General features: G+C 41.9%; 4 protein-coding genes and 1 non-coding gene across 6 annotated transcripts in view; 2 read left to right on the top strand and 3 right to left on the bottom strand.

The window, feature by feature from the left end:
• The first annotated feature begins 120 nt into the window (after positions 1–120).
• Positions 121–7,482, top strand: nox1 (NADPH oxidase 1). The gene is made up of 13 exons (XM_085789439.1): positions 121–278; positions 412–507; positions 883–993; positions 1,410–1,494; positions 2,214–2,359; positions 3,516–3,709; positions 3,811–3,937; positions 4,066–4,158; positions 4,263–4,504; positions 5,402–5,564; positions 5,799–5,945; positions 6,047–6,171; positions 6,854–7,482. The coding sequence occupies exons 1-13, from the start codon at positions 234–236 to the stop codon at positions 6,978–6,980; spliced, it is 1,701 nt and encodes a 566-aa protein (XP_085645565.1). The 5' UTR covers positions 121–233; the 3' UTR covers positions 6,981–7,482.
• tspan6 (tetraspanin 6) overlaps positions 3,622–23,189 on the bottom strand; it is a 68,767-nt gene continuing 49,199 nt past the window's right edge. The window contains exon 7 of the mRNA XM_085789450.1: positions 3,622–3,637. The gene's annotated coding sequence lies outside the window, so the exon portion shown is untranslated. The remainder of the gene's footprint in view (positions 3,638–23,189) is intronic.
• On the bottom strand, positions 8,110–17,774 carry cstf2 (cleavage stimulation factor, 3' pre-RNA, subunit 2). 2 transcript variants are annotated; one of them, XM_085789440.1, is made up of 13 exons: positions 17,621–17,774; positions 17,282–17,360; positions 16,548–16,717; positions 16,311–16,447; positions 15,431–15,550; positions 15,165–15,287; positions 14,758–14,872; positions 13,670–13,729; positions 11,278–11,377; positions 10,363–10,562; positions 9,976–10,100; positions 9,582–9,665; positions 8,110–8,670 (listed from the first exon to the last, which is right to left on the bottom strand). In XM_085789440.1, the coding sequence occupies exons 1-13, from the start codon at positions 17,724–17,726 to the stop codon at positions 8,545–8,547; spliced, it is 1,545 nt and encodes a 514-aa protein (XP_085645566.1). In that variant the 5' UTR covers positions 17,727–17,774; the 3' UTR covers positions 8,110–8,544. The 2 variants fall into 2 exon arrangements, with proteins under 2 accessions (XP_085645566.1, XP_085645567.1); XM_085789441.1 differs by lacking the exon at positions 13,670–13,729.
• Positions 18,055–23,189, top strand: part of bcorl1 (BCL6 corepressor-like 1) — a 29,381-nt gene continuing 24,246 nt past the window's right edge. The window contains exons 1-2 of the mRNA XM_085789424.1: positions 18,055–18,115; positions 23,098–23,183. The gene's annotated coding sequence lies outside the window, so the exon portion shown is untranslated. The remainder of the gene's footprint in view (positions 18,116–23,097; positions 23,184–23,189) is intronic.
• On the bottom strand, positions 19,917–19,989 carry trnav-uac (transfer RNA valine (anticodon UAC)). Its single transcript has one exon. It is a non-coding gene; the product is annotated as a tRNA-Val (tRNA).

The raw sequence follows: 23,189 nt of genomic DNA, 5'->3' as shown, positions 1-23,189 counted from the left end.
GGAGGAGGAGGAGGAGGAATGTGGTTTTTCAGCTCCGGGGATGAAAACTTCCTCCACATCGCAGTTTCATTCGCTGCACGTTCAGTTTCTCACCTGCGCAGGTGGGCGGGGCCAGGACAGGAAGGTGTGATATAAAACAACAGGCTGAGGATGCAGGGAAGCTGCTGCTGCTGCTGCTGGTACTGAGGGGAGAGGACAACACAACACACACACACACACACGGGCTCAACATCATGGGGAACTGGATTATCAACCATGGACTCACAGCCTTCATACTGGTGAGTTTCTTCGGGAATAATAAAGGCGATAAGAGAAAACAACGCTGTCCAGGATTAACGCGCGAGTCCCCATGAGAGTCAGTCTGCGGTGTAATAGTTGAGTGTTGTGTGACGTGGTGGCTGTTGTTTGCAGGTGGTCTGGATGGGCATCAACATCTTCCTTTTCGTCTGGTTTTACTTCTTCTACGATCTGGGGCCGCAGTTTTTCTACACGCGTCACCTGCTGGGGGTGAGTCCAGCTGCCACATGAGATGCTCTGATAGAAAGTTATCAGCCCGTATTAAAGTACAATAGCCTAATATCAGCAATTTACCTATTGTGTAACACATTCAAGGTTTAAAGGACAACTCTGAAGAAAAATTAGCTGATATTATTAATCACATTATTTGATTGTTATGTAATAGTATTAGTCATAAAGTATTGAAAAAGTCATTTGTGACAATATAAAAGCAAATAAAGGAACTGATAATTGGTTATGCAATAACTAAATTGCATAACAAAGTTTTATTTAAAAAAAAAATGAAATAAAAAAAATAAGTAGTAATAGTATGATTAAGTAGTACTTAAGTCAGACTAATGAGTAAATGTGTGTGTTTTATTTCAGTCGGCCCTGGCCTGGGCCAGAGCTCCTGCTGCTGTGCTCAACTTCAACTGCATGCTGATCCTGCTGCCTGTGTGCAGGAACCTGCTGTCTCTGATCCGGGGCACCTTCATGGTAAAGTTAATGACCAGGCTACATGTCAGAGCAGGGCGAGGTGAAAACGCTCGTATTGTTTGTTACAGATTAATATGGTCATGCTGACGCACAACTAGTTTCTCCACTGCCGGGAAGCATATCTGTTGTGTTTTCACTCTGCTTACACTCTTTGGTATTTAGGTTGTCAAGTTATTTATATAATGTTCTTCTTTGTTGCTCCAGTTTTCTGCTGAACTAGGTTTAACATTTAAACTGTTTAGTTTCTCCTTTTTGCATGAAATAATTTGTTCAAAAACAAGTCAAGTATTTTTTTTTTATATTAAATAAGGATTTCACAGATGTTAGTGTCTGACAAAGGTTGGGTAGTTTTCTGGGAAGAAATGCCCATTTCTAATATTTTACCGTCCACTTCCTTCTTGTCCTTTTCCTTTCAGTGCTGTGGAAGAACAATAAGGAAACAAATAGACCATAATCTGAGTTTCCACAAGCTGGCAGCGTACATGATAGGACTGATGACAGGTGAGACACTGCATGCACTGGTTGGATGCATTTCAATAAGACGTCTAGGTTGACCTGACCTCTGCAAAGAAAGAATGTTTTTATCTGTTGTCAACTTTTAGTTTTCCAGTGTTATAGTTTTACATCATATTAAGTCTTTGCTGCGAGAGGGAGAAACTAAAGAAATGCAACAGTCCACAGGGACAGACACTGAGGTTTCTGCTGTGAATCACATCAACACATAACTTATAAGTAATGTCCAGATGGTTCAGACACAGAATAGGTTAAAAAAAATCTCTCTTTTTTTTGTAGTAAAATTCAAATGGGTCTCTTTTCAAATGTGATGCAGACTTTGACTTTCTTTGCCACCGTCCTTCCTCTTCACCACACAGACACACAAATACAAATGCACACACAATGCTAAACTGTTGTGTTGTGGGTTCATGTTAGCACGGAGAGAGGAAGGCAAACAAAGTCCAAAATAAATATTGACCCAAAGTCCATTTAAAAGTGTCCCCCACATTAGAGAGATAAGAGAAAAATCTGGACCAGTAGTGTAAACATTTCCAACCAGTCCAACATTTTAGAAACTCCCTAAAAAAGGTGTAGTCTGCTGATTTGTACCACAAAACACACGTTAATACAATAGTCAAACTGTATGAACAAATGAGCTGTGTGTGTGTGTGTGTGTGTGTGTGAAGGCTGCAGTAACGTGTCTCCTCTCTGTGCTCTGCTGACAGCCGTTCATATGATTGCCCATCTTTTGAACGTGGAGTGGTACAACAACAGCAGACAAGGAGTGTACGACAAACTGAGCACTGCTCTGTCCAACCTGGAGGACGGAGAAAACACCACCTACCTGAACCCGATACGCTTAACAGACTACGTGAGTCATCAGCTCGTTAGATTCAAACTATCACAGTGAAATCAGATAAAGTCCCAAATGTGGAGAATTTTTTTTTTTTTTTTTTTTTTACAGTCATCTTGTATCTTCTGTTTGTGGGATTTTCTTGTCTTCTTTGCCTTTATCTCACACAAGATTCAATTTCTGAAAATCGGGAAAACAAGCTATAAACACAAATGAGCCATCAGATAAATGTGATGTGGCAATTTTCCCTGCTTCTTCAAAATTTAGCAGAATTAAAGTAGAAAGTATTGCAAAATGGGAAAACTCTCTCCAAAGTCCTTAAGTCCAGCCATCTGGGTACCATGAACTAATTCATCCAATAATTGGGTAACACTCCATAATAACTATTTAGCATTAATTATTTCTAAACCATTCTTCCTACACTGATATTAGTATGTAATTTACAGACACTGCTGTTAAAGTCAACAATTGATTATTAAGCTTGTCTTTATCATCTCATCTTAATTTTTTTATCATTACAAACGAGTTAACTTGTTTTTCAGTGGTTTTTTACACTTTATAAATGATCTAATGAATGTTTTTTAATTGATTTAAACCAGCACTAAGTAACTTTTCAACCTTCATAAAATATTTTCATAACTTTTGTGATGGTACATCGACTTACAACAAGTTGAATGACACCTCTGTCATGGCCTGAGGGGGTCTGTATCTCTTTCTCTGGCACTAAGCAGCTTTCAGGAGCATGGTAGGAACCCTGCTCTCACTTAAGTTTCACTTTAACTTTTGCGAGTCACAACAAGGAGGGAACAGGCAAAATGGCACTTTAGCAATGGATTATGTTTGTGTTTTCACTTTGAAATGATCCACTGGAAACAGAAACTTAGTTTTGATGTCTTCTGTTAATTTTAATGCAGGATATTTACAGGGCTTCACACTAGTGTTCATGGGAAATGGAGTCTTCCTTCAGGCAAAACACGACCGCTTTGGTCCACAGGCACCGCCAAACTCAACCAAAACTGAAAGTTCTTTAGTACTGCTTTAATACTTCTACTTTTAGGAGGAAGAGTACTTTACAAATAAAGAATAAAATGTTTAATGATGCTTAACAGTGTGTGGTTATTATCTCCCTCTCGATCTCGTAACTAACACACTTCTTCCTCTTCTCGTGTCTCAGGATCCACAGCAGATCCCCACCTACTTTGTCTTCACCACCATCGCCGGCCTCACCGGCGTCATCATCACTCTGGCCCTCATCCTCATCATCACTTCCTCCATGGAGGTCATCAGGCGCAGCTACTTTGAGGTCTTCTGGTACACGCACCACCTCTTCGTCGTCTTCTTCGCCGGTCTCGTCTTTCACGGCGCCGGGTGAGTGAGGAGGAGGACATGATCATTGTCTGTCTTTAATGGTGCATGGTCGTTGTTGTTGTTATTCAGAGCTGGTTTGACTTGTGCGTCTCGCCCTGCAGACGCATCGTGAGGAGTCAAACAACAACAGATCCGCCGCACAACTTCACCTTTTGTAAAGACCGCAGTGATGACTGGGGAAAGATTCCTGAATGTCCCATCCCTCAGTTTGCAGGAGGGTTCCCACAGGTTTGTTTGTTTTTTTTTGTTGTTTTTTTCCACTTAAATTTACTTCATTATTACAACTGTGAGTCCAATAAAAGCTTCATGAGTAAAATTTCAGCCATTTCATCACAGCTTTCTTTGCTTCTTTTCAGACGTGGATGTGGGTGATTGGTCCAATGGTTATTTATCTTTGTGAACGTCTGGTGCGTTTCATTCGTTACATGCAGAGAGTCACATACAGGAAGGTACGTTTGATCGTGGTTCACCGGCCTCGCTGAGCTTCTGCGCGTCTCCACAGGCGAGGAGGTTATTCACAGTCACTAAATCTGTTTTGTTTCACTCATTCAAGATCGTGATGCGGCCGTCCAAAGTGCTGGAGCTGCAGCTGGTGAAGAACGGTTTCAAGATGGAGGTGGGTCAGTACGTCTTCCTCAACTGCCCGGCCATCTCCCAGCTGGAGTGGCACCCGTTCACCATGACCTCCGCTCCCGAGGAGGACTTCTTCAGCGTCCACATCCGCTCGGCCGGCGACTGGACCGACAAACTCATCGACATCATGCAGAAGCTACCGGAGGGAGCGCAGGGACCAAAGTAAGTACTTTTTATTCACCGTGGTAGAAGTCAGCGTTCCTCAGAGCTTGTTTGTCCCTTGTGTTATCTTTTTTAAAGGCATTTATTTGCATGTTCACAAAAATTGTAATTTCTGTTGATTTAAAAGTGCTCCGAGAAATGTCCTGCAGGAACTCCACTTGTACAAAGTCACATGAACTCATAAGACGAGACATTTCGTTTTCTGCCTGCATGTTATATTGTCATTAAAAAATAAAACACACACAAATGAACAGAAGAAGGAAAACATTTGTAGAAAGCTATGTTCCAGTGATTCCACTGATGCTCATATGATTTGAAAACCTAGTCACTATCACACTCCACCATCTGTGTGGTTATTAGAGTCAGAAATAAATCCACGCTGCCCCACTTAAAAATCTACAAAACAAACAGTGAGGGAAAAGGATGTGATTCCCTCTGGCTGGGGGACTTGTGTAACTTTGAGGGGTTTTAACTATTTAATCTACAACCCTCCCTCTGCACTGATACACAGAGAAAACAATTGATGTTCTTTTAGTGTTAAACAGCAATGTCCTGCATTTGTTTCTGGATACTTAAAGCCTTTTTCATCCATGTTTGATTAAAAACTTAAGAAATAACTGGCTGAAAGCTCCAGAACAACTACTTAATGGACCTTGTAGTTAGATAATAACAGCACTGCATGTGTTTTGTGTCTAAGGCTGGACTGTGCAAACTAGCCCAGCCTTTAAACATAAAAGAGATAATTAGCTACTTCTTAGTAGTTAGTAATACTCAACAGTGAACTTTGACAAGACAAACAGCAGAAGTTGAGTCATCGGTGTCCGTAATGAGACTTTTGATTCATGTTTGGGTTTAGATTCGCCCTGATAACACAGTTAATTTATTGTCCCTCCTCAGAATGGGTGTGGATGGGCCCTTTGGCACAGCCAGCGAGGACGTGTTCGACTATGAGGTCAGCATGCTGGTCGGTGCCGGCATCGGAGTGACTCCCTTCGCCTCCATCCTCAAGTCCATCTGGTACAAGTTCAAAGAATCCAACCCCAAACTGCGCACCAGAAAGGTGACAACCTGCTCGCCCTCTTCATGTCAACATAATGCCTGCCTTTGACTTTTCACCCAGTGTATCCATTTCACAATAACACACTGCAGAGAAGTTATTGTCTCTGAAACACAAAGTGCCGTGTGTCCTCACAATAAAACCATACATGTCTGACGACGAGTCATCAGCGACTTCGCCAGCTCTTTTGTAAGAGCAACATTGTTTGACACTCCTGCATCTGTTTCCTGGTTTCAGATCTACTTCTATTGGCTCTGCCGAGAAACGTACGCCTTCGAGTGGTTCGCCGACCTCCTGCAGGTGCTGGAGAGGGAGATGGAGGAGAGAGGCATGGGGGATTTCCTCACTTACAAACTCTATCTGACTGGATGGGATCAGAGCACTGTGAGTGTGTGAATCACCGCTCGGGGGTTGCAGATAAACAATGTGAGGTCATTTCAGCCCCAAACTCAGCTGTGTTTTCTACCCTCACGTTTTCCTCGCAGGCTAATCACATGAAGATGGCCTATGACCAGGACTTAGACGCCATTACTGGACTCAAACAGAAAACTACCTTTGGCCGACCCATCTGGGACAAGGAGTTCGAACAAGTCCGCAAAGAGAACCCCACGTAAGATAAAAATGTTAAAATCTCTTTAAATCCTTATTATTAAAGGGATAGTTCAACATTTTAGCAAATTGGCCCATTGCCATAATCCCTATAGTCATAGCAGTAGGTTTGTTACCTTTAATTGTCGGTGCAAGCTATTTTTTAGAACGGCGGAGCAGAGCCGCGAGCTGCTCAGAGCTACGCTACGGAGGCTAATGGGATTTCTTGGTTTCCCTCATCAAACTCATCAAATACACAATCCAACAACTCCAAAACGCTCTGGTGGACAAGTTGCGACCTGCACATTCACCACGCTATGAGATAATAACAGGACGTTACGAGACAGAGTTGTTTTAGAGGTAAATGCAGAGACTGCTTGCCGAAAAACTGCATCCGATGGGAACATGCATCAGCGGTGGGCCAATTTGCCAAAACATTGACTTATAAAGACTTATAAAGTGCATTATTTCTCTTCCAGATAGATACATACATACTTTATTTATGCCCTAGGGGAAAATCAATGGAGAGGAAATAAAGAAATTCACAAGGGAAATGCAGTGGAGTAGAAGTGTACAGTAGCAGAATTATACTAAAACAAAACACTCAAGTAAATCTGCTCAGCTACTTTCCTTCCCTCTGCATGCGATGCATACTTCTCAGGAAAACTTTAACCTCTGAGATCTCACTCTTCTCATGCCCTCAGGTCTGTGGTGGGAACTTTCCTGTGCGGTCCTGCGGTTCTAGCGAAAGTCTTGGAGAAGAAATGTGTCAAATACTCTGACGTGGATCCTCGGAAGACCAAGTTTTACTTCAACAAGGAGAACTTCTGAGCAGAGAAACAGCGTGTGGGAAGAGGAAGAAGTTTTTCTCGATTCGCTGTGGGTTAACGATGACAAAGCTACCTGACAACCTGAGACACAAACTGGGTGTGTTCTGACACACTACGCTGCACACGGATGAAGAGGCATGGCATGTTTTTCTATTTCTGTACTCCTCAGGGGCCGACCTCTTTTTTCCACCTTAAACCGTGATGAAAACATGATTCATGACTTACACGGTCAATTACACCGGTAAACTCAGTGTATCATTAACTCTGTGGTGAAACCCTCGTAGTTTCTGGTGATCTGACAATTGAACAAGATTATAAAGAAATAGTTTTATGGTTAAGGAGAAATCAGGACCTCAAGGGTTTAAATCCCAGTTGTACATTTGTTAGTTCATCATGTGGAAATCTACATTTTAATTTGCACAAAGACAGATTCATGTATTTATGGTAATTTGCAATTTACTACTACAGCAGACAATTATTTTTCCTGATGGAATAACCTGCCTGTGATTTTCTTGTAAATATTGGAAAATAGTGAAAAATTCTTATGTCTGTACAAATCTTTTATCCTACCAAGAGTCCAAAGCTCACAAACATTGAGGAGACTGTCCCATAAGGAAAAGGAAAAGCAGCACATCATATTCAAAGCTTAAAGGACTGACCCTTGTTTTCTTGTAAAAAAAAAAAAAAAATCCAATGATTAAGATGATTAAGCATCTCCTGTCAGTCGACTAATTGTTTAAGCTGTAAACCAGCATGCATCGTCTTCCTTAAGCCTTTATTTTTCCTCTCCAGACGGTTTGCCTTTGAACAGATACACTGTAAATAACCATGTCTTGTTTTTGTTATATGCTCTACAAAATGTCTTTTTTTTCCTTTATGTGACCAGGTTGTCACGTCCTTCTTCATGGATGAGGAAATATGTTTCTTAGGAAACAACGATTCCTTCTAATCTGTTAAAATACCTGTTACTTCCTCATCAGAGTGATAAGACAGGAGGAAGACGGTCAGTCACGTAGCCTGTGTCTACTGATATTTTTTCCTATTGTTTCAGAAAGTGCTTTTGTAATGGACTTTCTTGTATATACTCACAACTCCATCTGAATAAATCATGAATAAAATCAGCCTGTGTATTTATATTTTTTCACTTTTATTGACAAAACAATATCCAGACAATCAGTTTCCAGAGCCATAACATGAAAACAGTTGGCTTCGGTGGAAAAGAATGAAACCTTGTGACATTACAGCTGTGTTTAGCATTCAGCTTCATCGTCCTCTCTAAAGTTTGGCTTGTTTTTAAATCCACAAGCAGAAACTTTACTTTCTCATACAGAAAACAGACAATAAAAACAAAACTATACAACGTTCCACACTAAGTTGAGGTGTCGACATACACGTTGAAGCTGAAGTTTACTGGGTTAGGGAGGAGTCCTGAAATCAAAAATGTTTCATTATAAAAACAGTTGCTGGGTGACGATGCAAAAATGTTTCCAAATAACTGAATTTTCCATCAACGATGAAAAGTGACATGACGTGACGGAAGAAAACAGAAACTCCACCACACGGCGTCACGGCGCGCCTCCTGCAGTCTTCTGAATCTGCTCTTTGAGGATGAGGATGCTCTGCCGCTGCTCCGGGGGCAACATGGCGATCTGTTCTGGGGTCAGCTGCAGGACTTGCATGATGAGGGCAGCCTAGAAAAAAGATGCAGCAGCTCTCAGTGAAATGTGTTTTCTATGCAGCCAAGGGGTAAAACACAATGCAGGGTTAGGCCTCCTTTGTTTTGTTTTTTTTAAGCCAAACAATACCGGTTGCATTTACACAAGACCTGTTCTGCTCCTCAGGCAACGCATACTCAGAATGACTGGCAGTCAGCGAACGGGAATGCAGACATTTTGGTCAGAGACACTTACACAACAACTTCAACACACACTTTAAGCAGAAGTAAGCGATCCGGTTGTTTTGGCTAATGCTGCGTTCCAGGCAGGCTTTTGAAACCGTAAGTTACAGCTTCAAGTCACGACTTACGACTTTGTAGCGTTCCAGGCAACCCGCAACTCGCGTTTCTCCGACCTGTTGCCTGTGAAAGTGCACTATAACGGCCACTCGTGTTTTTCCGACCCGTGAACTCGTGATCGAACTGGTACGACTTCACAGGTCGGAAAAACACGAATTACGGGCTGCCCTGAACGCACCATAACTTCTTGTCAGCCGACGGAGTTAGCAGCCCCCGCCCTCGTCATCAATCTATTGGTCCTCGTCCCTACGTCACCACATTCATGCGCATCCCTTGGCTGCACACACAGCCCTTCATGCCGTTCTCTCTCCTCATTGGATAAAAATTGTAGGATACAAGAAAAGTTTTCTCCTCGGCTCAGAGCAGAGCAGAGGGACTGACAGACCCGTGTTTCGGTTCAAACACTCTATGTAAGTGATTGCTGTCGGAAGATATAACTATTTAAGACTTATATTAACACAAACATATCGCTTACTTCTGCTTTTAAGTCCAACTGCTGCTTACATTTGTATCTTTGGCAGCATTAAATGGCATTAAATACTCACATATCACCATAAAGGTTACTCAAAGTCAATCTGTGACACCCACCTTCTCCTGGTCCTGTGTGGAGACCTGGCTCTGTCCCGGACTGAAACCACCTCCTGATGGTGGAGCGCCAGAAAGACCAGGACCCTGCAGGACACACACATCATCATTCATTGTCACTGTTTATCAGGAGGGTAATAATTACCCAGTTTGAGCAGACGGCACTCTGCACCTTTCAGCCTTCAATCTCAATCCCATGACTTTTTTGCAATGTTTTTTTTTACTCTAATGACTGTCTATTCACAAACTATTCACAAAAAAAATTATAAGGTATTCTGTTCAGTCCTGTAAAAAAAAAAAAAATCTGAACCAGTTCTTTGAGAGACTGAGACCTGCTTTGCTCACTTACAGCCAACAATAACAAAACAAAACAAAGACACAAAGGTGCAGCTGTTACCGGTCTTGCGGGTGGGGGAGCATTTGGACCCATGCTATGTGGTACTGGGCCTTGCATCGGTCCTGCCATGGGAACCCTCTGTGCTGCCACTGGCCCGCGAGCATCCATCGCCCTCGGGTCACGGCCTGCAGAGAGAACAAAGCCGAACATCTGTGAATCTTTGGAGAGTAAATTATTTCTCACCGTTTCATTTTTCACTTGTAAAACAGTATGGTAGTTATTGCAAAAAAAAACAAAAAAAAAAAACTCAGGAGTTGCTTCTAGAAATATTTTGACATGAATAACATTAAACATTACCGAGGATAATATTGAATATAAAGAAATAGGCACCATTTTGTGCAATGGTACCATAGCAACAACCATAAGGAGCGTTATTAGAACCAATACCTCTTGTTTCCATCGGAGGCCCCCGTGGCTCCATCATGGGGGGCCCTCTGGGGTCACTCATCATGTTTCGGGGCTCAACCATGGGCGGGCCTCTCATGTCCATTGGAGGTCCTCTCATATCTGGAGGTGGTCCACCTGCCATTTGACCCATGTGTACAGGTGGAGCTTGGTGGGGCGGTGGAGCGGCCATGTAGCCCCGGCTAAAGGTTCAGACACAACAATAAAACTGATTTTTAAAAAAGGAGTCTCTTGTGCTTCAGACGCTCCGCTGACTGAGGTTGCTACTCTGAGAAAAAGGACGGGATACAACAAACTAAGTGGTGGTTAAAGGGTTGAAGTTAAAATTCTTATGTATTATTCATGAAATCAAACACTTTTTTTTATGGTTTTGGTGATAGACTTTCAGAGCTGGATCAAGTTCCTGCTCAAGCAAATGGAACATTTCCTTCTGCTGCGGCGGCTTCGCACCACGAGCACCAACGGAGCAGGAAGCAGCAGAGGACGGCGCTGCACACCTGAAACTTCTCAGCAAGATCTCAAAGTCATTTCCTGTGTGGAAAACGTGTTTCACCACGTGCACCATGAAATCAAATCACGGCTGCGAGGCTAACAGAGCTCTCCTAAAGAACCTGTTTGTTTGGCTCCACTGTAAACAGATACACTGCTTACCCATCTGTAGAGTTTCCCACAAAATAGCTGCTTTATTGTTTTTCTAGAGAATTTTCTAAAGTACGAAAACCACACTAGTGTTCTGCCAATTATTTTCTCAATGAATTCAGTGAATCCTCAGACTTATGAGAAATAAAAAACAACTAGTGAAAGACGCCATCCACAAGGTCCTGGACCATGAAATGCATGATAACAGAAGGATCACATCTTTAATGGGTTAAACTGACACCCTCCTAAATGACTTACTTGGGGTCAATAACCTCTCCGGTGACGGACAGGAGAGTCCCTCCTCTGGGGTCATTAGGACCGTCTCCCAGCAGGCCTCTGGGGGGGATCCCACCTGGCCCTAAGAGGAGGAGAAAAAAAAATCACATGTTGTTACATATTACATATTAGTTGTTTGTATTCATTGACCAGGCAGGAAACTACTAATCCATTACAAAAGGACTCAAACTCCAAGCAAGGGAAATCAAACACAAACATGAAAGAGGTGAGTGTTTGCCCAGGATGGATTTTCTGAGGAAACAACCAGAGCTGTTTGATGGGGTTGATTAAGCACACAATAAAGTACACACACTGCCACAGCCCGGCACACAGGGAGACATCAGGAGTGTGACAAAAATGCAGGAAAAAGGGTAGAGAATTGACTCCCATCAATATTAATGGGGAGTAGCAGGTTCAAATAATGACATGCTGTAAAAGCCTAAAAAGTCTATTCCCACACGGAGACGGAAAACCTGACTTGAATATATATTCTCCTACTTGTGTCTTGTAACTCTGATGTAATTTTGCCATAAGAACATCACGACAGGAGGCATGCAGAGAGAAGATAATGTACAGTGGGTGTGTGGGCATTCAGTCTTGTTAGTGTCTAATTACACATACATCAACAAGTTGACAACATAACTTAAGTTGCACCCATAGTATATAAGGACCAGAATGTAATATCATAGTGAACCTCAACACAAAAGGCTGACATCTGCACTTGACAGTGATTGAAACATAATAATTTACTCAAATATCATGTCACCACCTGTGTCTTAACTATAGGTATAGATGGTCCATTATGTTATATAACGCTCCTGCATCGCTTTAAAGCACAGGAACACGTGGTTGCATCACATACCAGCTGGCAAACAAAAGTTGAAATACAGACTACCTGATGCAGTCTACTCTTCGTTAAAATCAACATGGCGTTAAGGTAAGGGATGGTGTGTGGAAAAAGAGCTGTAAAGACCTGATCTGATTTACAAGCAGATGTTTACATATATAGATATTTATTTACATTGGAGATAAAGTTACATCAAGCTGTGGCTCTAATTTTTGACACAAATTGCTACAAACTGAACCGTCATGAGTCACTGCTGCTACAAAAGTCGATCATGTTGTGAAGCAGGAAGACACCTGTCACACTGCACCTCTTCCTCATCTGTCCCCTTCCTTACTCACTGCCTCCCTCACTGCTGGATTTGTGGGTTTGAACCACCCTGAATTATGAGAATCTGCCTAAATGTTTCTGTAAAGCTCCCAGCTTAACCGCCCTGCCTGAGATCAGAGACACACATGCCCAAGTGCTGCAGTCCGCTTGACAATCAAGCAGCCGCTGTGCTCTACTGATGACGCCCTGTGGAGCATTTTCAGCTTCCTTTACAGCATCCAAAGGTGCAACAGGGGGTATCTTAAGAGCTCTTTTGTACTGACGGCCATCAGACCGTAAGTTGTAGTGCAACTAGAGGAGGGCTGAAGCAAGAAAGTCTGGTCTGTCTACACAAACTGGCTACAGATGAATTTGTATTTTCGTTATCTGGAGTTGACCCGTGCTATTTCTACATATGTGGCACGAAAACATGAACCACTTCCTCCTAAAAATGCAAAAATGTTATGATAAAGGTACAGGGAAAGATGAAAATCACACAATACATCTAAACATGTGGTTCTGCTCTAAATACTTTAAGTTTCATTCTGAGTGCTGCTGATCCAGTCCCATGTTCACTGGTCTTTGCTCCTTTCTCTCCTTTACTTATCTAATCACACTATTACCAGATTTGCTATTTGTGGAATTAGTTCAGATATAACTCTATATTCTGCATTTGTTTAATGCTGTTAATTTTGCTGGTACCATCTTCTACACATCCAGAACATTTCTAATACGAAAAGTCAGTTGCATACTTTTATGTCAGTATTCGTATCATCATGTTCTGCCAATAACAACAGTTACATTTTCTCTGAACATATGAGATAAATCAGTTAAATTTCACCCTGAACTGAAGGTCACATGAATTTAAAACAAAACTAACAACAATCAAAACTTGCAATCATGCAGAAAAAACACAGGATCCTGGTCCAAATGTGTACCACATGCACTGCAACCATCAACCTGCCGCCCCCACCCCGCCCATGACATGGTGCATTCTGCTACTGCTCCAAAATTATAATCTTTGCATAAACGGGCCTGATAACAACTGAAAGTGAAACGGCTCATGTTTGATTAAAGTGCATGTGCAGTCTAGAAAAATGAAAAAAAAAAAAAGGAGTAAGCCAACACTAAATCCCAGAAATCCCTGCTGTGTATTTGGACAGTGGCCACTCCATTACAGTCCTATGACCTGACCGCTGAACTGAAGGAGTACAGTGATACCTTGAGGACGCTCGATAGCAGCTTGCCCAGACGATCCTGTGGGAGAATGCTGAAGGTTTCCTGAGCCAGCGTTAAAGTGGAAAGAACAGGAGACACAAGACTCAAGAGAGCAAAGCAACACTCACAGAGAAGTTTGACGCGTGCTCGTGAAATCATTGTACTTGCATGCACACACACACATACATACATACATACATACACACACATACACACACAGGCAGAGGGGTAAGGAGGGAACTTTATGAAGCTTGACATTAGTAAATATGTTACACAATGTAAAACCAGATGTTTGGACTGAATAAAAACTGTCTGTGAGAGCGACTTCCTCAAAAGTCAAACTGATTTTACTGCAGCTCGCATAAAAGCACGTCGACTAACAGGCCTCTGGTGACACCTAGTGATCCCAGTGAGCCATGGCATGTGCAAAGCTTTCAACTGACATGAGGTAAAGGCATTAACTGTAGTACGAAAATATTTTTCAGTGTTTTACCTAAATTTATGGCACTGGATGAACTGAAGCGGTGGTTGTAGTTTTAAAAGTACAAGTAGGCGCTACAATAACGGAAGAGCAACTTGAATAATTTTATCACCTGCTACTGATAAAAATGAACGATTGTAAGCTTTGTGTGTAATTACTCCAAGAACAGTTGCCTGCACCACGTGTTGTTGATGTCCCTTTGACTTTTGAATGGCATACATTACATCTTTAAAAATAGGAAAAGGCAAAAGAGCAAAATATATGTGGAGGACATTTGTCAAACATGACATGAACCTGAAATTCTCTGCACATCTTATTATTCAGTAGGATTAAAATAGTCGAACAGACCAGAGTGAGCTATAGCATGACAACTGTGTGGCATCAACTAGGCAGATAAGACTAAAGTTAAGAAAGACTAAAAAATAGAGATCTTCTTCTGGCTGACATGAAACTAAAGAGTGATTGTAAGATTCAAGTGGGACGGATGTAATGAAACAGTCATACTTCACACATTAACCATCAATGACCTCACAATCACAATGATGGAACATGCGTGCTATCACAAGCAGCTCGGATGGGGATGCAGGTGTGAATGCGGTTTAATGATTACCTGGAGGTCCCACTGGGCCTGGTCCTGGGCCCGGTACTACTGGCATCTGTCCAGGGACAACACCCATGTTGGGGGGCTGCATCATTTGAGGGGCTCCGTTGACGTGCATTCCAGGCTGATCATATACCAAATGATAAAAAAAAAAGAGCGATAGAAAACTTAATTAAAATTAACCCAAAGCTTCACCTTGACAACAACCTTGTGTTTCACAGAGCTTTACTTCTCCTGGACGGGTACAACTTTAACTTTGTTCCAACACACGTAGTATATAACACAACAAGACTATCAACTGTTACTGTCTGGATCATGCTGATAAATATCTATTGATTACCAATGTTAGCACATCCAGTTTCAGAGCCAAGAGCAGGCAAATTTTACTTCAGAGCATGAAAGACTTTTCTACTGACCACAGGCTGCGGCTGAGACACTGGCACGCTGGGCGGAGCAGGAGGTGGATTGACCGGCGGTGCTCCTCCACCCTGTCCGCCGGGAATCAGAGGCTGGACGGTGGTTTGACGATGAAGCATTTTCTGTAAATGGAGAAAATGGGGGGGGGGGGAACAAAACATCAAAAAACTTTTCATTCATATCTCTTGACAAGTTACCATGTTGAAATCAAACACAAGCTGAGCTTCAGCTAATCTCTTTCATTCTCAAATCTGGCTTCTCTCACCAAGGCGATCTCGGGGTCAACAATCCGCATGACCACTTGGGCCTGCAACAGAGCATAGGCCAGCTGAGGGTTCTGCAGCAGCATGTTCCTCGCCTCCTGGGGACTGTTCTGCACACACAGCTGGAAAGAGAGAAATCAAATTTTCACCAAACAGAATCTCAAAATATGACATTGCAGAATGCATGAAAAAAATCACAACTGGGTGTAAAAAATAAAAAGGCAAAACTTTGCTCCTCGTAGACTCATTTGACAAAACAAAAAAGGATTTGTGTACTTTTACTTCCTGGCAGGTTGGATATGGGGTTCTTTTTTTTCTTACTTTTTTTTTTCCAGGCACCCAAATATAATTCAGATACATGGCCAATACCAGAGTGGCTGCATCAGCACAAAACGGTATAGAAGGAGACGCGCAACAATATCTGTGGTGTCAGGATCGGAGCCCAAACACTGACACTCATCAGCATATGGTGCTGTCCATCTGACACAAGCTTTGGTGCAACAAAACCCTTTTCCACTTCCAGTAGTAAGAAAAAATGTCTGCAGTGTGTTGTTTCACTGAGCCTAATGAAGCAGACTGCCAGCTGTGCAAAGATGAGGCTTTTTTGGCAGAGCTGAGAGAGACCGGCTGCACAATACAGTATTCATTAATGAAAGCAAAGGAAGAGCATCTGCATACTTTTGTCATCCTGAAGGTGAGTCAGACTGAGAAAAAGTAGCTAACTTCTCTCTGAAAATGCCAAGTTAATCCATTTAAAAATGTCTATAGGTAAAGCAATGGAGAGGAAACCTGTTTAATTAGTGTAAGACCTATAACATATTTTTTTAAAATGTCACATGTAAGGAGATGAAACAGTGGCTAGTAAAAAAAAATCCAACCTACCTTCATCTGTTTCATGAGTTCAAACATCTGCTCTGGTGGCAGACTGGCCACAGCTCTGCTGATGGACTCTGGGGCCTCCTCTGGTTGGACGTTGTCCCCATAAGGAGACTCAATAATGGGCGCTCCTGTTCCCAAACCTGTTGTTATGATAGAGAATGTATACAGACATTTTTAATCAAATCAAAGCAAATACAAAATATTTGACTGAAATTTTGACAAAATAGGATAGACACTAACTTTTGAGCTCTTCCTTGTTTTTCTCACTGGCTGCGTTGTCAACACGGAGAGCACGACCACTGAACTCTCGCCCGTTCAGGTTCCGCATGGCACTGAGGGCCGTCTCCTGGTCTTGGTATTCACAGAAGCCATATCCCTTTGGCTTTCCTGTCTCTCTGTCATATACTAACCTGGACACCAGAGGACAGAAACGATGATGACGACAAACTTTAAAGTTGCATTTAGAAACTATTAAGTATCTTTAAACACAAAATCATTCCAGCATATAAAGAACTAATAACGGGGAAGACAGACGCTGTTTGTTTTTGCACATTATTATTATCATCAACAGCCACATAAATAGCAGCACCACAATGATCATGAATGAAGGACTGATAGCAGGACTGTTGAATTAAAACGTGGCCCATATGCAGAGTCTACAGTCCTCTGCAGCTGGTCCCTGTTCGAATCCTAAATCTGGTGGCCCTTTGCTGCATGTCATTCCCCTCTCTTTGCCTCCCCATTTCAATGTCTCTCTCTCCTATCCTATCAATTAAAAGGAACAAAAAAAGCCCCCAAAAATACTTAAAAAAATGTAATAGCTGTTAGTGTGTCTGAGACCAACTAAAATTAGGAGATCACACGTTTATTTGTTTTTTAAATAAAAAAGTCAATGATTTTTCTATGTAGAGATCAATACAACATTGTTATTGTATCCTTTATCATGGGTTTGGATGTGCACAATGTTTACTCACCTGAAGCTGACTACAAGTCCGACTTCAGAGAAGATGTCTTTCAGCTGTTCCTCGGTGGCTTCATACGGAATGTTTCCCACTGAGATAATGATGGCAAAGAAACGTTACTATGGCAATAAACACAGAACATTCCACCATTTTACCAGTTTATTTACTCGTTTGCGTGTGTGTGTGCGGCGTGAAGTTTTGTCCCCTCGTTGTATGTAGCTCACATTGATACCGTCTACGTTAGCCTGAAGCCTCCATCCGTTAGCCGCTAGTTTTTTTTACACCATTACTGTGTATCTAACGTGAAAAGAAAACGGTCGGTTGAGGAGAGAGTGCCCAGTACAGACTTACCGAACACGGACCGTAACGAACGGTCAACGGCTGGATCTCTGTTCGCGGCGGCAGCGGCGGCTGCGGCAGCCGCGGCGGCGGCAGCAGCGGCAGTTACGTTCGCCATTTTGGGGACAGAAATGAAGGTAACACCAGAAGGAAATTGAACCGAGGCATATCCGTTAGTGGGGGGAAAGGGGGGCCCACATTCAAATACCAAAGACGGCAAGTTTTTCTATTATATTTGCGGTTGACACCATCAGCCGACTAAAGTTTTATTTATTTTGGTCTATGATAAAAAACAAAGCAAAAAACACACCGACGACATTTGTCTGAAAGCGGGCTGGGCTGCGCTGAAGAACAGGCAAAGTCGTCGCAAAAATAGATGGCGCTGTTGTCCGCTGTTAGCTAACTTACTTGCGTCTTGTGAAATACTTAAATAATATGAAACCCATCAAAGTCAAACAATAAGTATCATGTTCCCTAGGACCCAGTGTACGCACAGAAGAAGATTTGGTAAGTATTTTCAATAGCCTGCTAGATAAGGTTGTTAAATCATATTCAAGCTATGTGTGTGTGGGGCTGCTGCTGGTATCTGTCAGTGAACTCCTGTCTTATTAAAAACTCGTTTGGGTCAGAGGTGAAACCAGACCTTTGGAAGTCATAATTATAACAGAAACAGAATATATTATTAACTGGTTATCCTTTTTTTTTGGGGGGGGGGGGGGGGGGGCATGGGGGATCCACATGTAATTGATATTTGGCTAAATATGATATGTGCTGTAGTGAAGCAGTTGGTACAATATGAGGTGGCTGGAGTGTGGCACCTGGATAGTCACACACCTGTTCACACACTGTGGTTAATTACTATGAATTTCTTAATGGTAATGGTTTATGGTTGTATGCAGTCGTTTTTATAAATGTTACAAGAACTAGCTAATTAGAAACCTTGCAGCAAACAGACAATAGGCTACAAACTTTAGGTTAATTGATTGTAACTATTTATTAAAGTTTTATGAACATTTATTGAGTCAGTACTTAGTCGGCTGAGCTCCCAAGTATATTGTGCATCTACACTTAGTGGCTCTTTACAGCTCTTTGTAAAAATGGTAGAAATGTGTGCGAAAAATGAGAATTTGAAATTCCTGATGATTCTAGATCATGGGCACAGTTTCACACAAGTACATTAACAGTATTTCTTATAACTAACTATGATAACACCTTCGATTAGAGTATCAAATTCTCATATGGTACACCTCTATGAAAAGTTAATAATATGCTATAAATGTAATGATTTTAAATGTCTTATTAGTTAATAACATTTTACCAATTGTTTTGTGAACATTGCAGCATTATTTGATTGTAATATTACAGAGAGACACTCCGGCCTCTATATTAACATCATATCAGAACATTTATGATGGTGCTTGCACCCTCTGGACACTGACACAGTTTCTCCAAAAACTTGTAGGCGAATTGTGTGTGGCATTATATCAGAATTTGTCAGTAGCTGTTTTGTCATATTTATATATTTTTGGAGGGTCGTTGGTGAGGACATGGACATGGTTTTACTTGGCCTTTGTGTATTTGTGCCAAAATAAGCAGGGAACATGTACTGTATATTAGAGGTTAGGCTCTGAGCAGCATCTCAGAGGGCCTAGGGCCATAAAACGACCTAAGACATTGATGGTGAAAATATGAACTGAGCAGAGATAGTATCTTAATGCGGTAATTGGGAAATATACCATTATATTTTGCATACTTTGTGGGGTGTGGTGCCATAAGCATGAAACCATCTTCAACTTATGTAGCTGTTTTCTTGGATTGTCTGTTTTTTTAAATTCAGAAACACCTCATATTTTAGCATCCAATTTGTTGTTGCTGCAAAGTGTAGAAATGCCAGTCACGTGGAGAGAGCAAACATAAGAAGTTGGCAGTTTTCCCTGTAACATTTGTGCAGCACTGATGAATACAATCAATGGGATAAGGCTAATTATCACCTTCACCAAGGGGTTTATGTTTCCACCCGTGTTTGTTTATTTGTCCGCAGGATTACGCGAAAAGCATGATTTGAACAAAAATGTAGCTTTTCAGCACCCTATTGCTACGTTTTGCAGAAATACTTTTGAGTTTACTGTGTATCTCCTTCCTTATACAGGGGACAATCATTGCTCCCTTGCTTCCTACAGTCTTGTTTCCCTCCACTTTAGAGATTCCGTTGAAAGTGGTATTTATTGATATTTCGTTCCTGTAATTAAATTACACTGTAAATTTATGATCCCCAACTGGGAGGGGGGTCAGGACGGAAAAGATCGTCTGGTTCCACTGGGGCTCGAACCCAGGACCTTCTGCGTGTAAAGCAGACGTGATAACCGCTACACTATGGAACCAGCTGGCAATCACGGAAGCGGGATGGCCTCATAAAGACACACGGACACGAGTCCACATTGCCCCTGATCTTTCTCTGCGAAACGATGAATGCAGAATACGAACAGTCCGCTGACGGTGTTTGCGTCTTTCCGAGCTTATGTTTCCGCCTCATGGCTTCACACTGTGGGCTTGGCGACACACAAACATGTCGGTCAGCCTCAGTTATCCCCCACGAGGTCAACTCGCTTTGATACCGACCAAGCGCTTCGTCTAAAATGCTGATGGCCTGATTCGGTTGCGAGTCGAGCCTTCTCGGGATGTTTTACTTCTGTGTCACGGTAGCTGACATCCATCGACCCACAGCTGCCCGCTATGAACCCAAGCAACCGTCCGCCTGGATCCTGGATCTGTCCGTCCTGTCCGCCGCGCTGCGCCGCCTGCGTGCACACACAGAAGCCACGTCTGGAGTTTAAAAAGCTATCTCGTCCAGAGATTTTTAACAACATAAACGTGTCGTTTCCCCTGAATACTACTACACCGATGACAGCTTAGGCCATTGAGCCTGTGACAGCAGCACGCAGGTTATTGTCAAAAACACTGCGCTGTCATTGAAGTTAGATAAGGGCTGCTGCCTGGGACTGAGATATTAAAAGTTGAATGCAGGACATAGGCTATCCTTTGGCCTCATAATTAGCAGCATTTTGCTCACATGCAGTATAAGTTCCCACAACATGCTCAACAAAACAGTGAAGGTGTGCACTGTTAGTCAACCAGTGTTTTGTTGACGTTTAATATTTTACAACTGACACACTGCCCACTTCAAAGGTTTAAACATTACACAGGTGGTGGTATGTGGCTTTACCTGAGAAAATCATCACCACAGAGCGTAACTAAGGATTCAGTTTATTAAACGTGTTATGGTTGATGCATCAGCAGCCTCAAGGTCCCTTCCTATAGCACGCCAGACCTATCTGCTGTGCTCCAACCACTTTTTTTTTTTAACTCAAGGTCATTTATCCCCACTTGCAATAAAGGCAGTAAAATGGAAAGTTGACATTGTGTACATAATCATAGATTTGCATCTTAAAGGGATACTTCACCCAAAATCCCATCACCAATGTTCTACCTACTCACTAGGAAGGGTTCGGAGAACTTTCAGAGTCATCAAAACGCTTTTGGAGTTCCAGGGAGGGTCCGGCCGGCAACAGATTTTCATATAATGGTGGCGGATAGAGCTCATTTTTTAATCGTCCAAAACACACACTATGAAACATCCAAATACCTCCATACTGCTCGTCTGTACTGACCCAAGTGTCCTGAAGCCGCAACATGAAAAAGTTGTTAGAAAAAAATAATTTGATCTCTGTTTTTAGCCTTGTTGTAGCAGTAGTAGCTCCCAGTGGCTCTGTTTGTATGCATGCGCGAGATTTGTTACGAGATGTTCGTTTGTCGTTGTTAACCATTGGATGTACGATCGTGACACGGAAGAACATCTTGCAGCAAATCTCTGCTACAACAAGGCTAAAAACAGAGATCAAATTAATTTTTTCTTAACAACTTTTTCATTTTGCGGCTTCAGGAGACTTGGGTCAGTACGGACGAGCAGTATGGAGGTATTTGGATGTTTCATAGTGTGTGTTTTGGACGATTCAAAAGTGAACTCTATCCGCCGCCATTATATGAAAATCCGTTGCCAGCCGGACGCCCCCCTGGAACTTCAAATGCGTTTTGCTGACTCCGAAAGTTCTCCAAACCCTTCCTTGGCATGACGGTGAGCAGAAAATTGGTGAATTATGGATTTTGGGTGAAGTATCCCTTTAAGCACTGTCTATTTGTGCAGTTTTCATACCAAAGAGTTTCTTGTTCTCACTCGTCGCTGCCTTCAGCATCATTCTTCCATTTTTAGCCATTTTGACTGAAGCTCTCAAGCTTCCTTAGGTGTCAGTGAGGGAAGGGCCATAAGGCTCCAATGGAAAATGCGGGGATGACAGCTGCATCTGTTTATCATGTGGGGTACAATAGCGCACCTTGAGCGGCAGCCAGGGCTTGTATTCTCACTGATCCTGGCTCCAGCACAACAGGCCAGAATTAATAGAGAAGGCAGATTCATATGTGGGCAGGATCAAAATTCAAGATGTGTTAGATCTGTTCCACAGGCTCTGAATTTAACTGACATACAATACGTGCATGTGGCAGGAAATATCAATGATAATTATCTGCTGGTGTCCAGTACAATGCAAGCTACGTAGTATATCCATAAATGGCTGTATCTTATTTTCACTAGCAATTCATTTTTCTTGCTTGATCAATAATTTCAGGAATGTGAAATTTTAAACATTATGAAATATGCCCATCCCAATTGTCTGAATTTTACTTTATGTATAGATAGCTTTTCTCCAACCAACCAAAACGAGATATATTCCAGAGTAAAACCAAGAAAGCTAACAAATCCTTTTTGAGAGCCAGGGACCAGAAAATGTTTGTCATTTTAGCTTGATGAATGACTTAGGATAAATAATTTATATTAAAATGTCCTTTTCACTTTACAATTGATTAATTGACTGATTGTTTAAGATCTAAATCTGTGTTTATAGTCTTGTGAGCAAAAATGTAGGCTTGTCTCCGGGAACAGTTGCCTTGAGGCAGTTTCTAAAAAGTTGTTTAGTGAATGTATGGTAATATAATGTCATTCTCGTCTACCTGGTAATGAATTGATGTTAAATGTTTGACTTCAGGTTTGTTTTAGAGATCCTGTTTCAGTTTCTTGTAATTTTGAGACTGAATGCCACTGGATAATGGTCAAGTTGCTCTGTGGAGTTTTAAATAAAAAGAGTTAGTGTCTCAACAAAAACAGTGTGAATATTTTTAACAAACACATTGAATGCATTTCCTTTCTCATAAAACTTCCGTAAAGCTGATCTTTTCATTTGATTTTTCACATCAGCATTTCCTTGAAGTCCTTTTTTGCTGCATTTTCCGGCTCATTGCTCAGTTTTTGGGCGTAGTTACCCACTCCAGTTGATACTCAGTGGACTAGTATGAAACTAAACAGGATGGTTTAGGTTCCCTTTTGAGTTTTTTGATGAGCGTGTCTCACCTGCAATTCATATTCCTGCCCTGATCTACAGGTGGTGGTGGAGTTCTACATGGGTCCAAATATACCAGCACCCTTCATGTATCCACAAAGATGGCACCGAGCCAAGCCATTATACCGGTAAGT

This window comes from Trachurus japonicus, chromosome 10 (assembly GCF_045865225.1).
Source record: "Trachurus japonicus isolate A0001 chromosome 10, Traja_1.0".
Classification (NCBI taxonomy): domain Eukaryota; kingdom Metazoa; phylum Chordata; class Actinopteri; order Carangiformes; family Carangidae; genus Trachurus; species Trachurus japonicus.
Note: the sequence above shows the minus strand (reverse complement) of the source record. Positions and strands in the feature narration are given on the sequence as shown.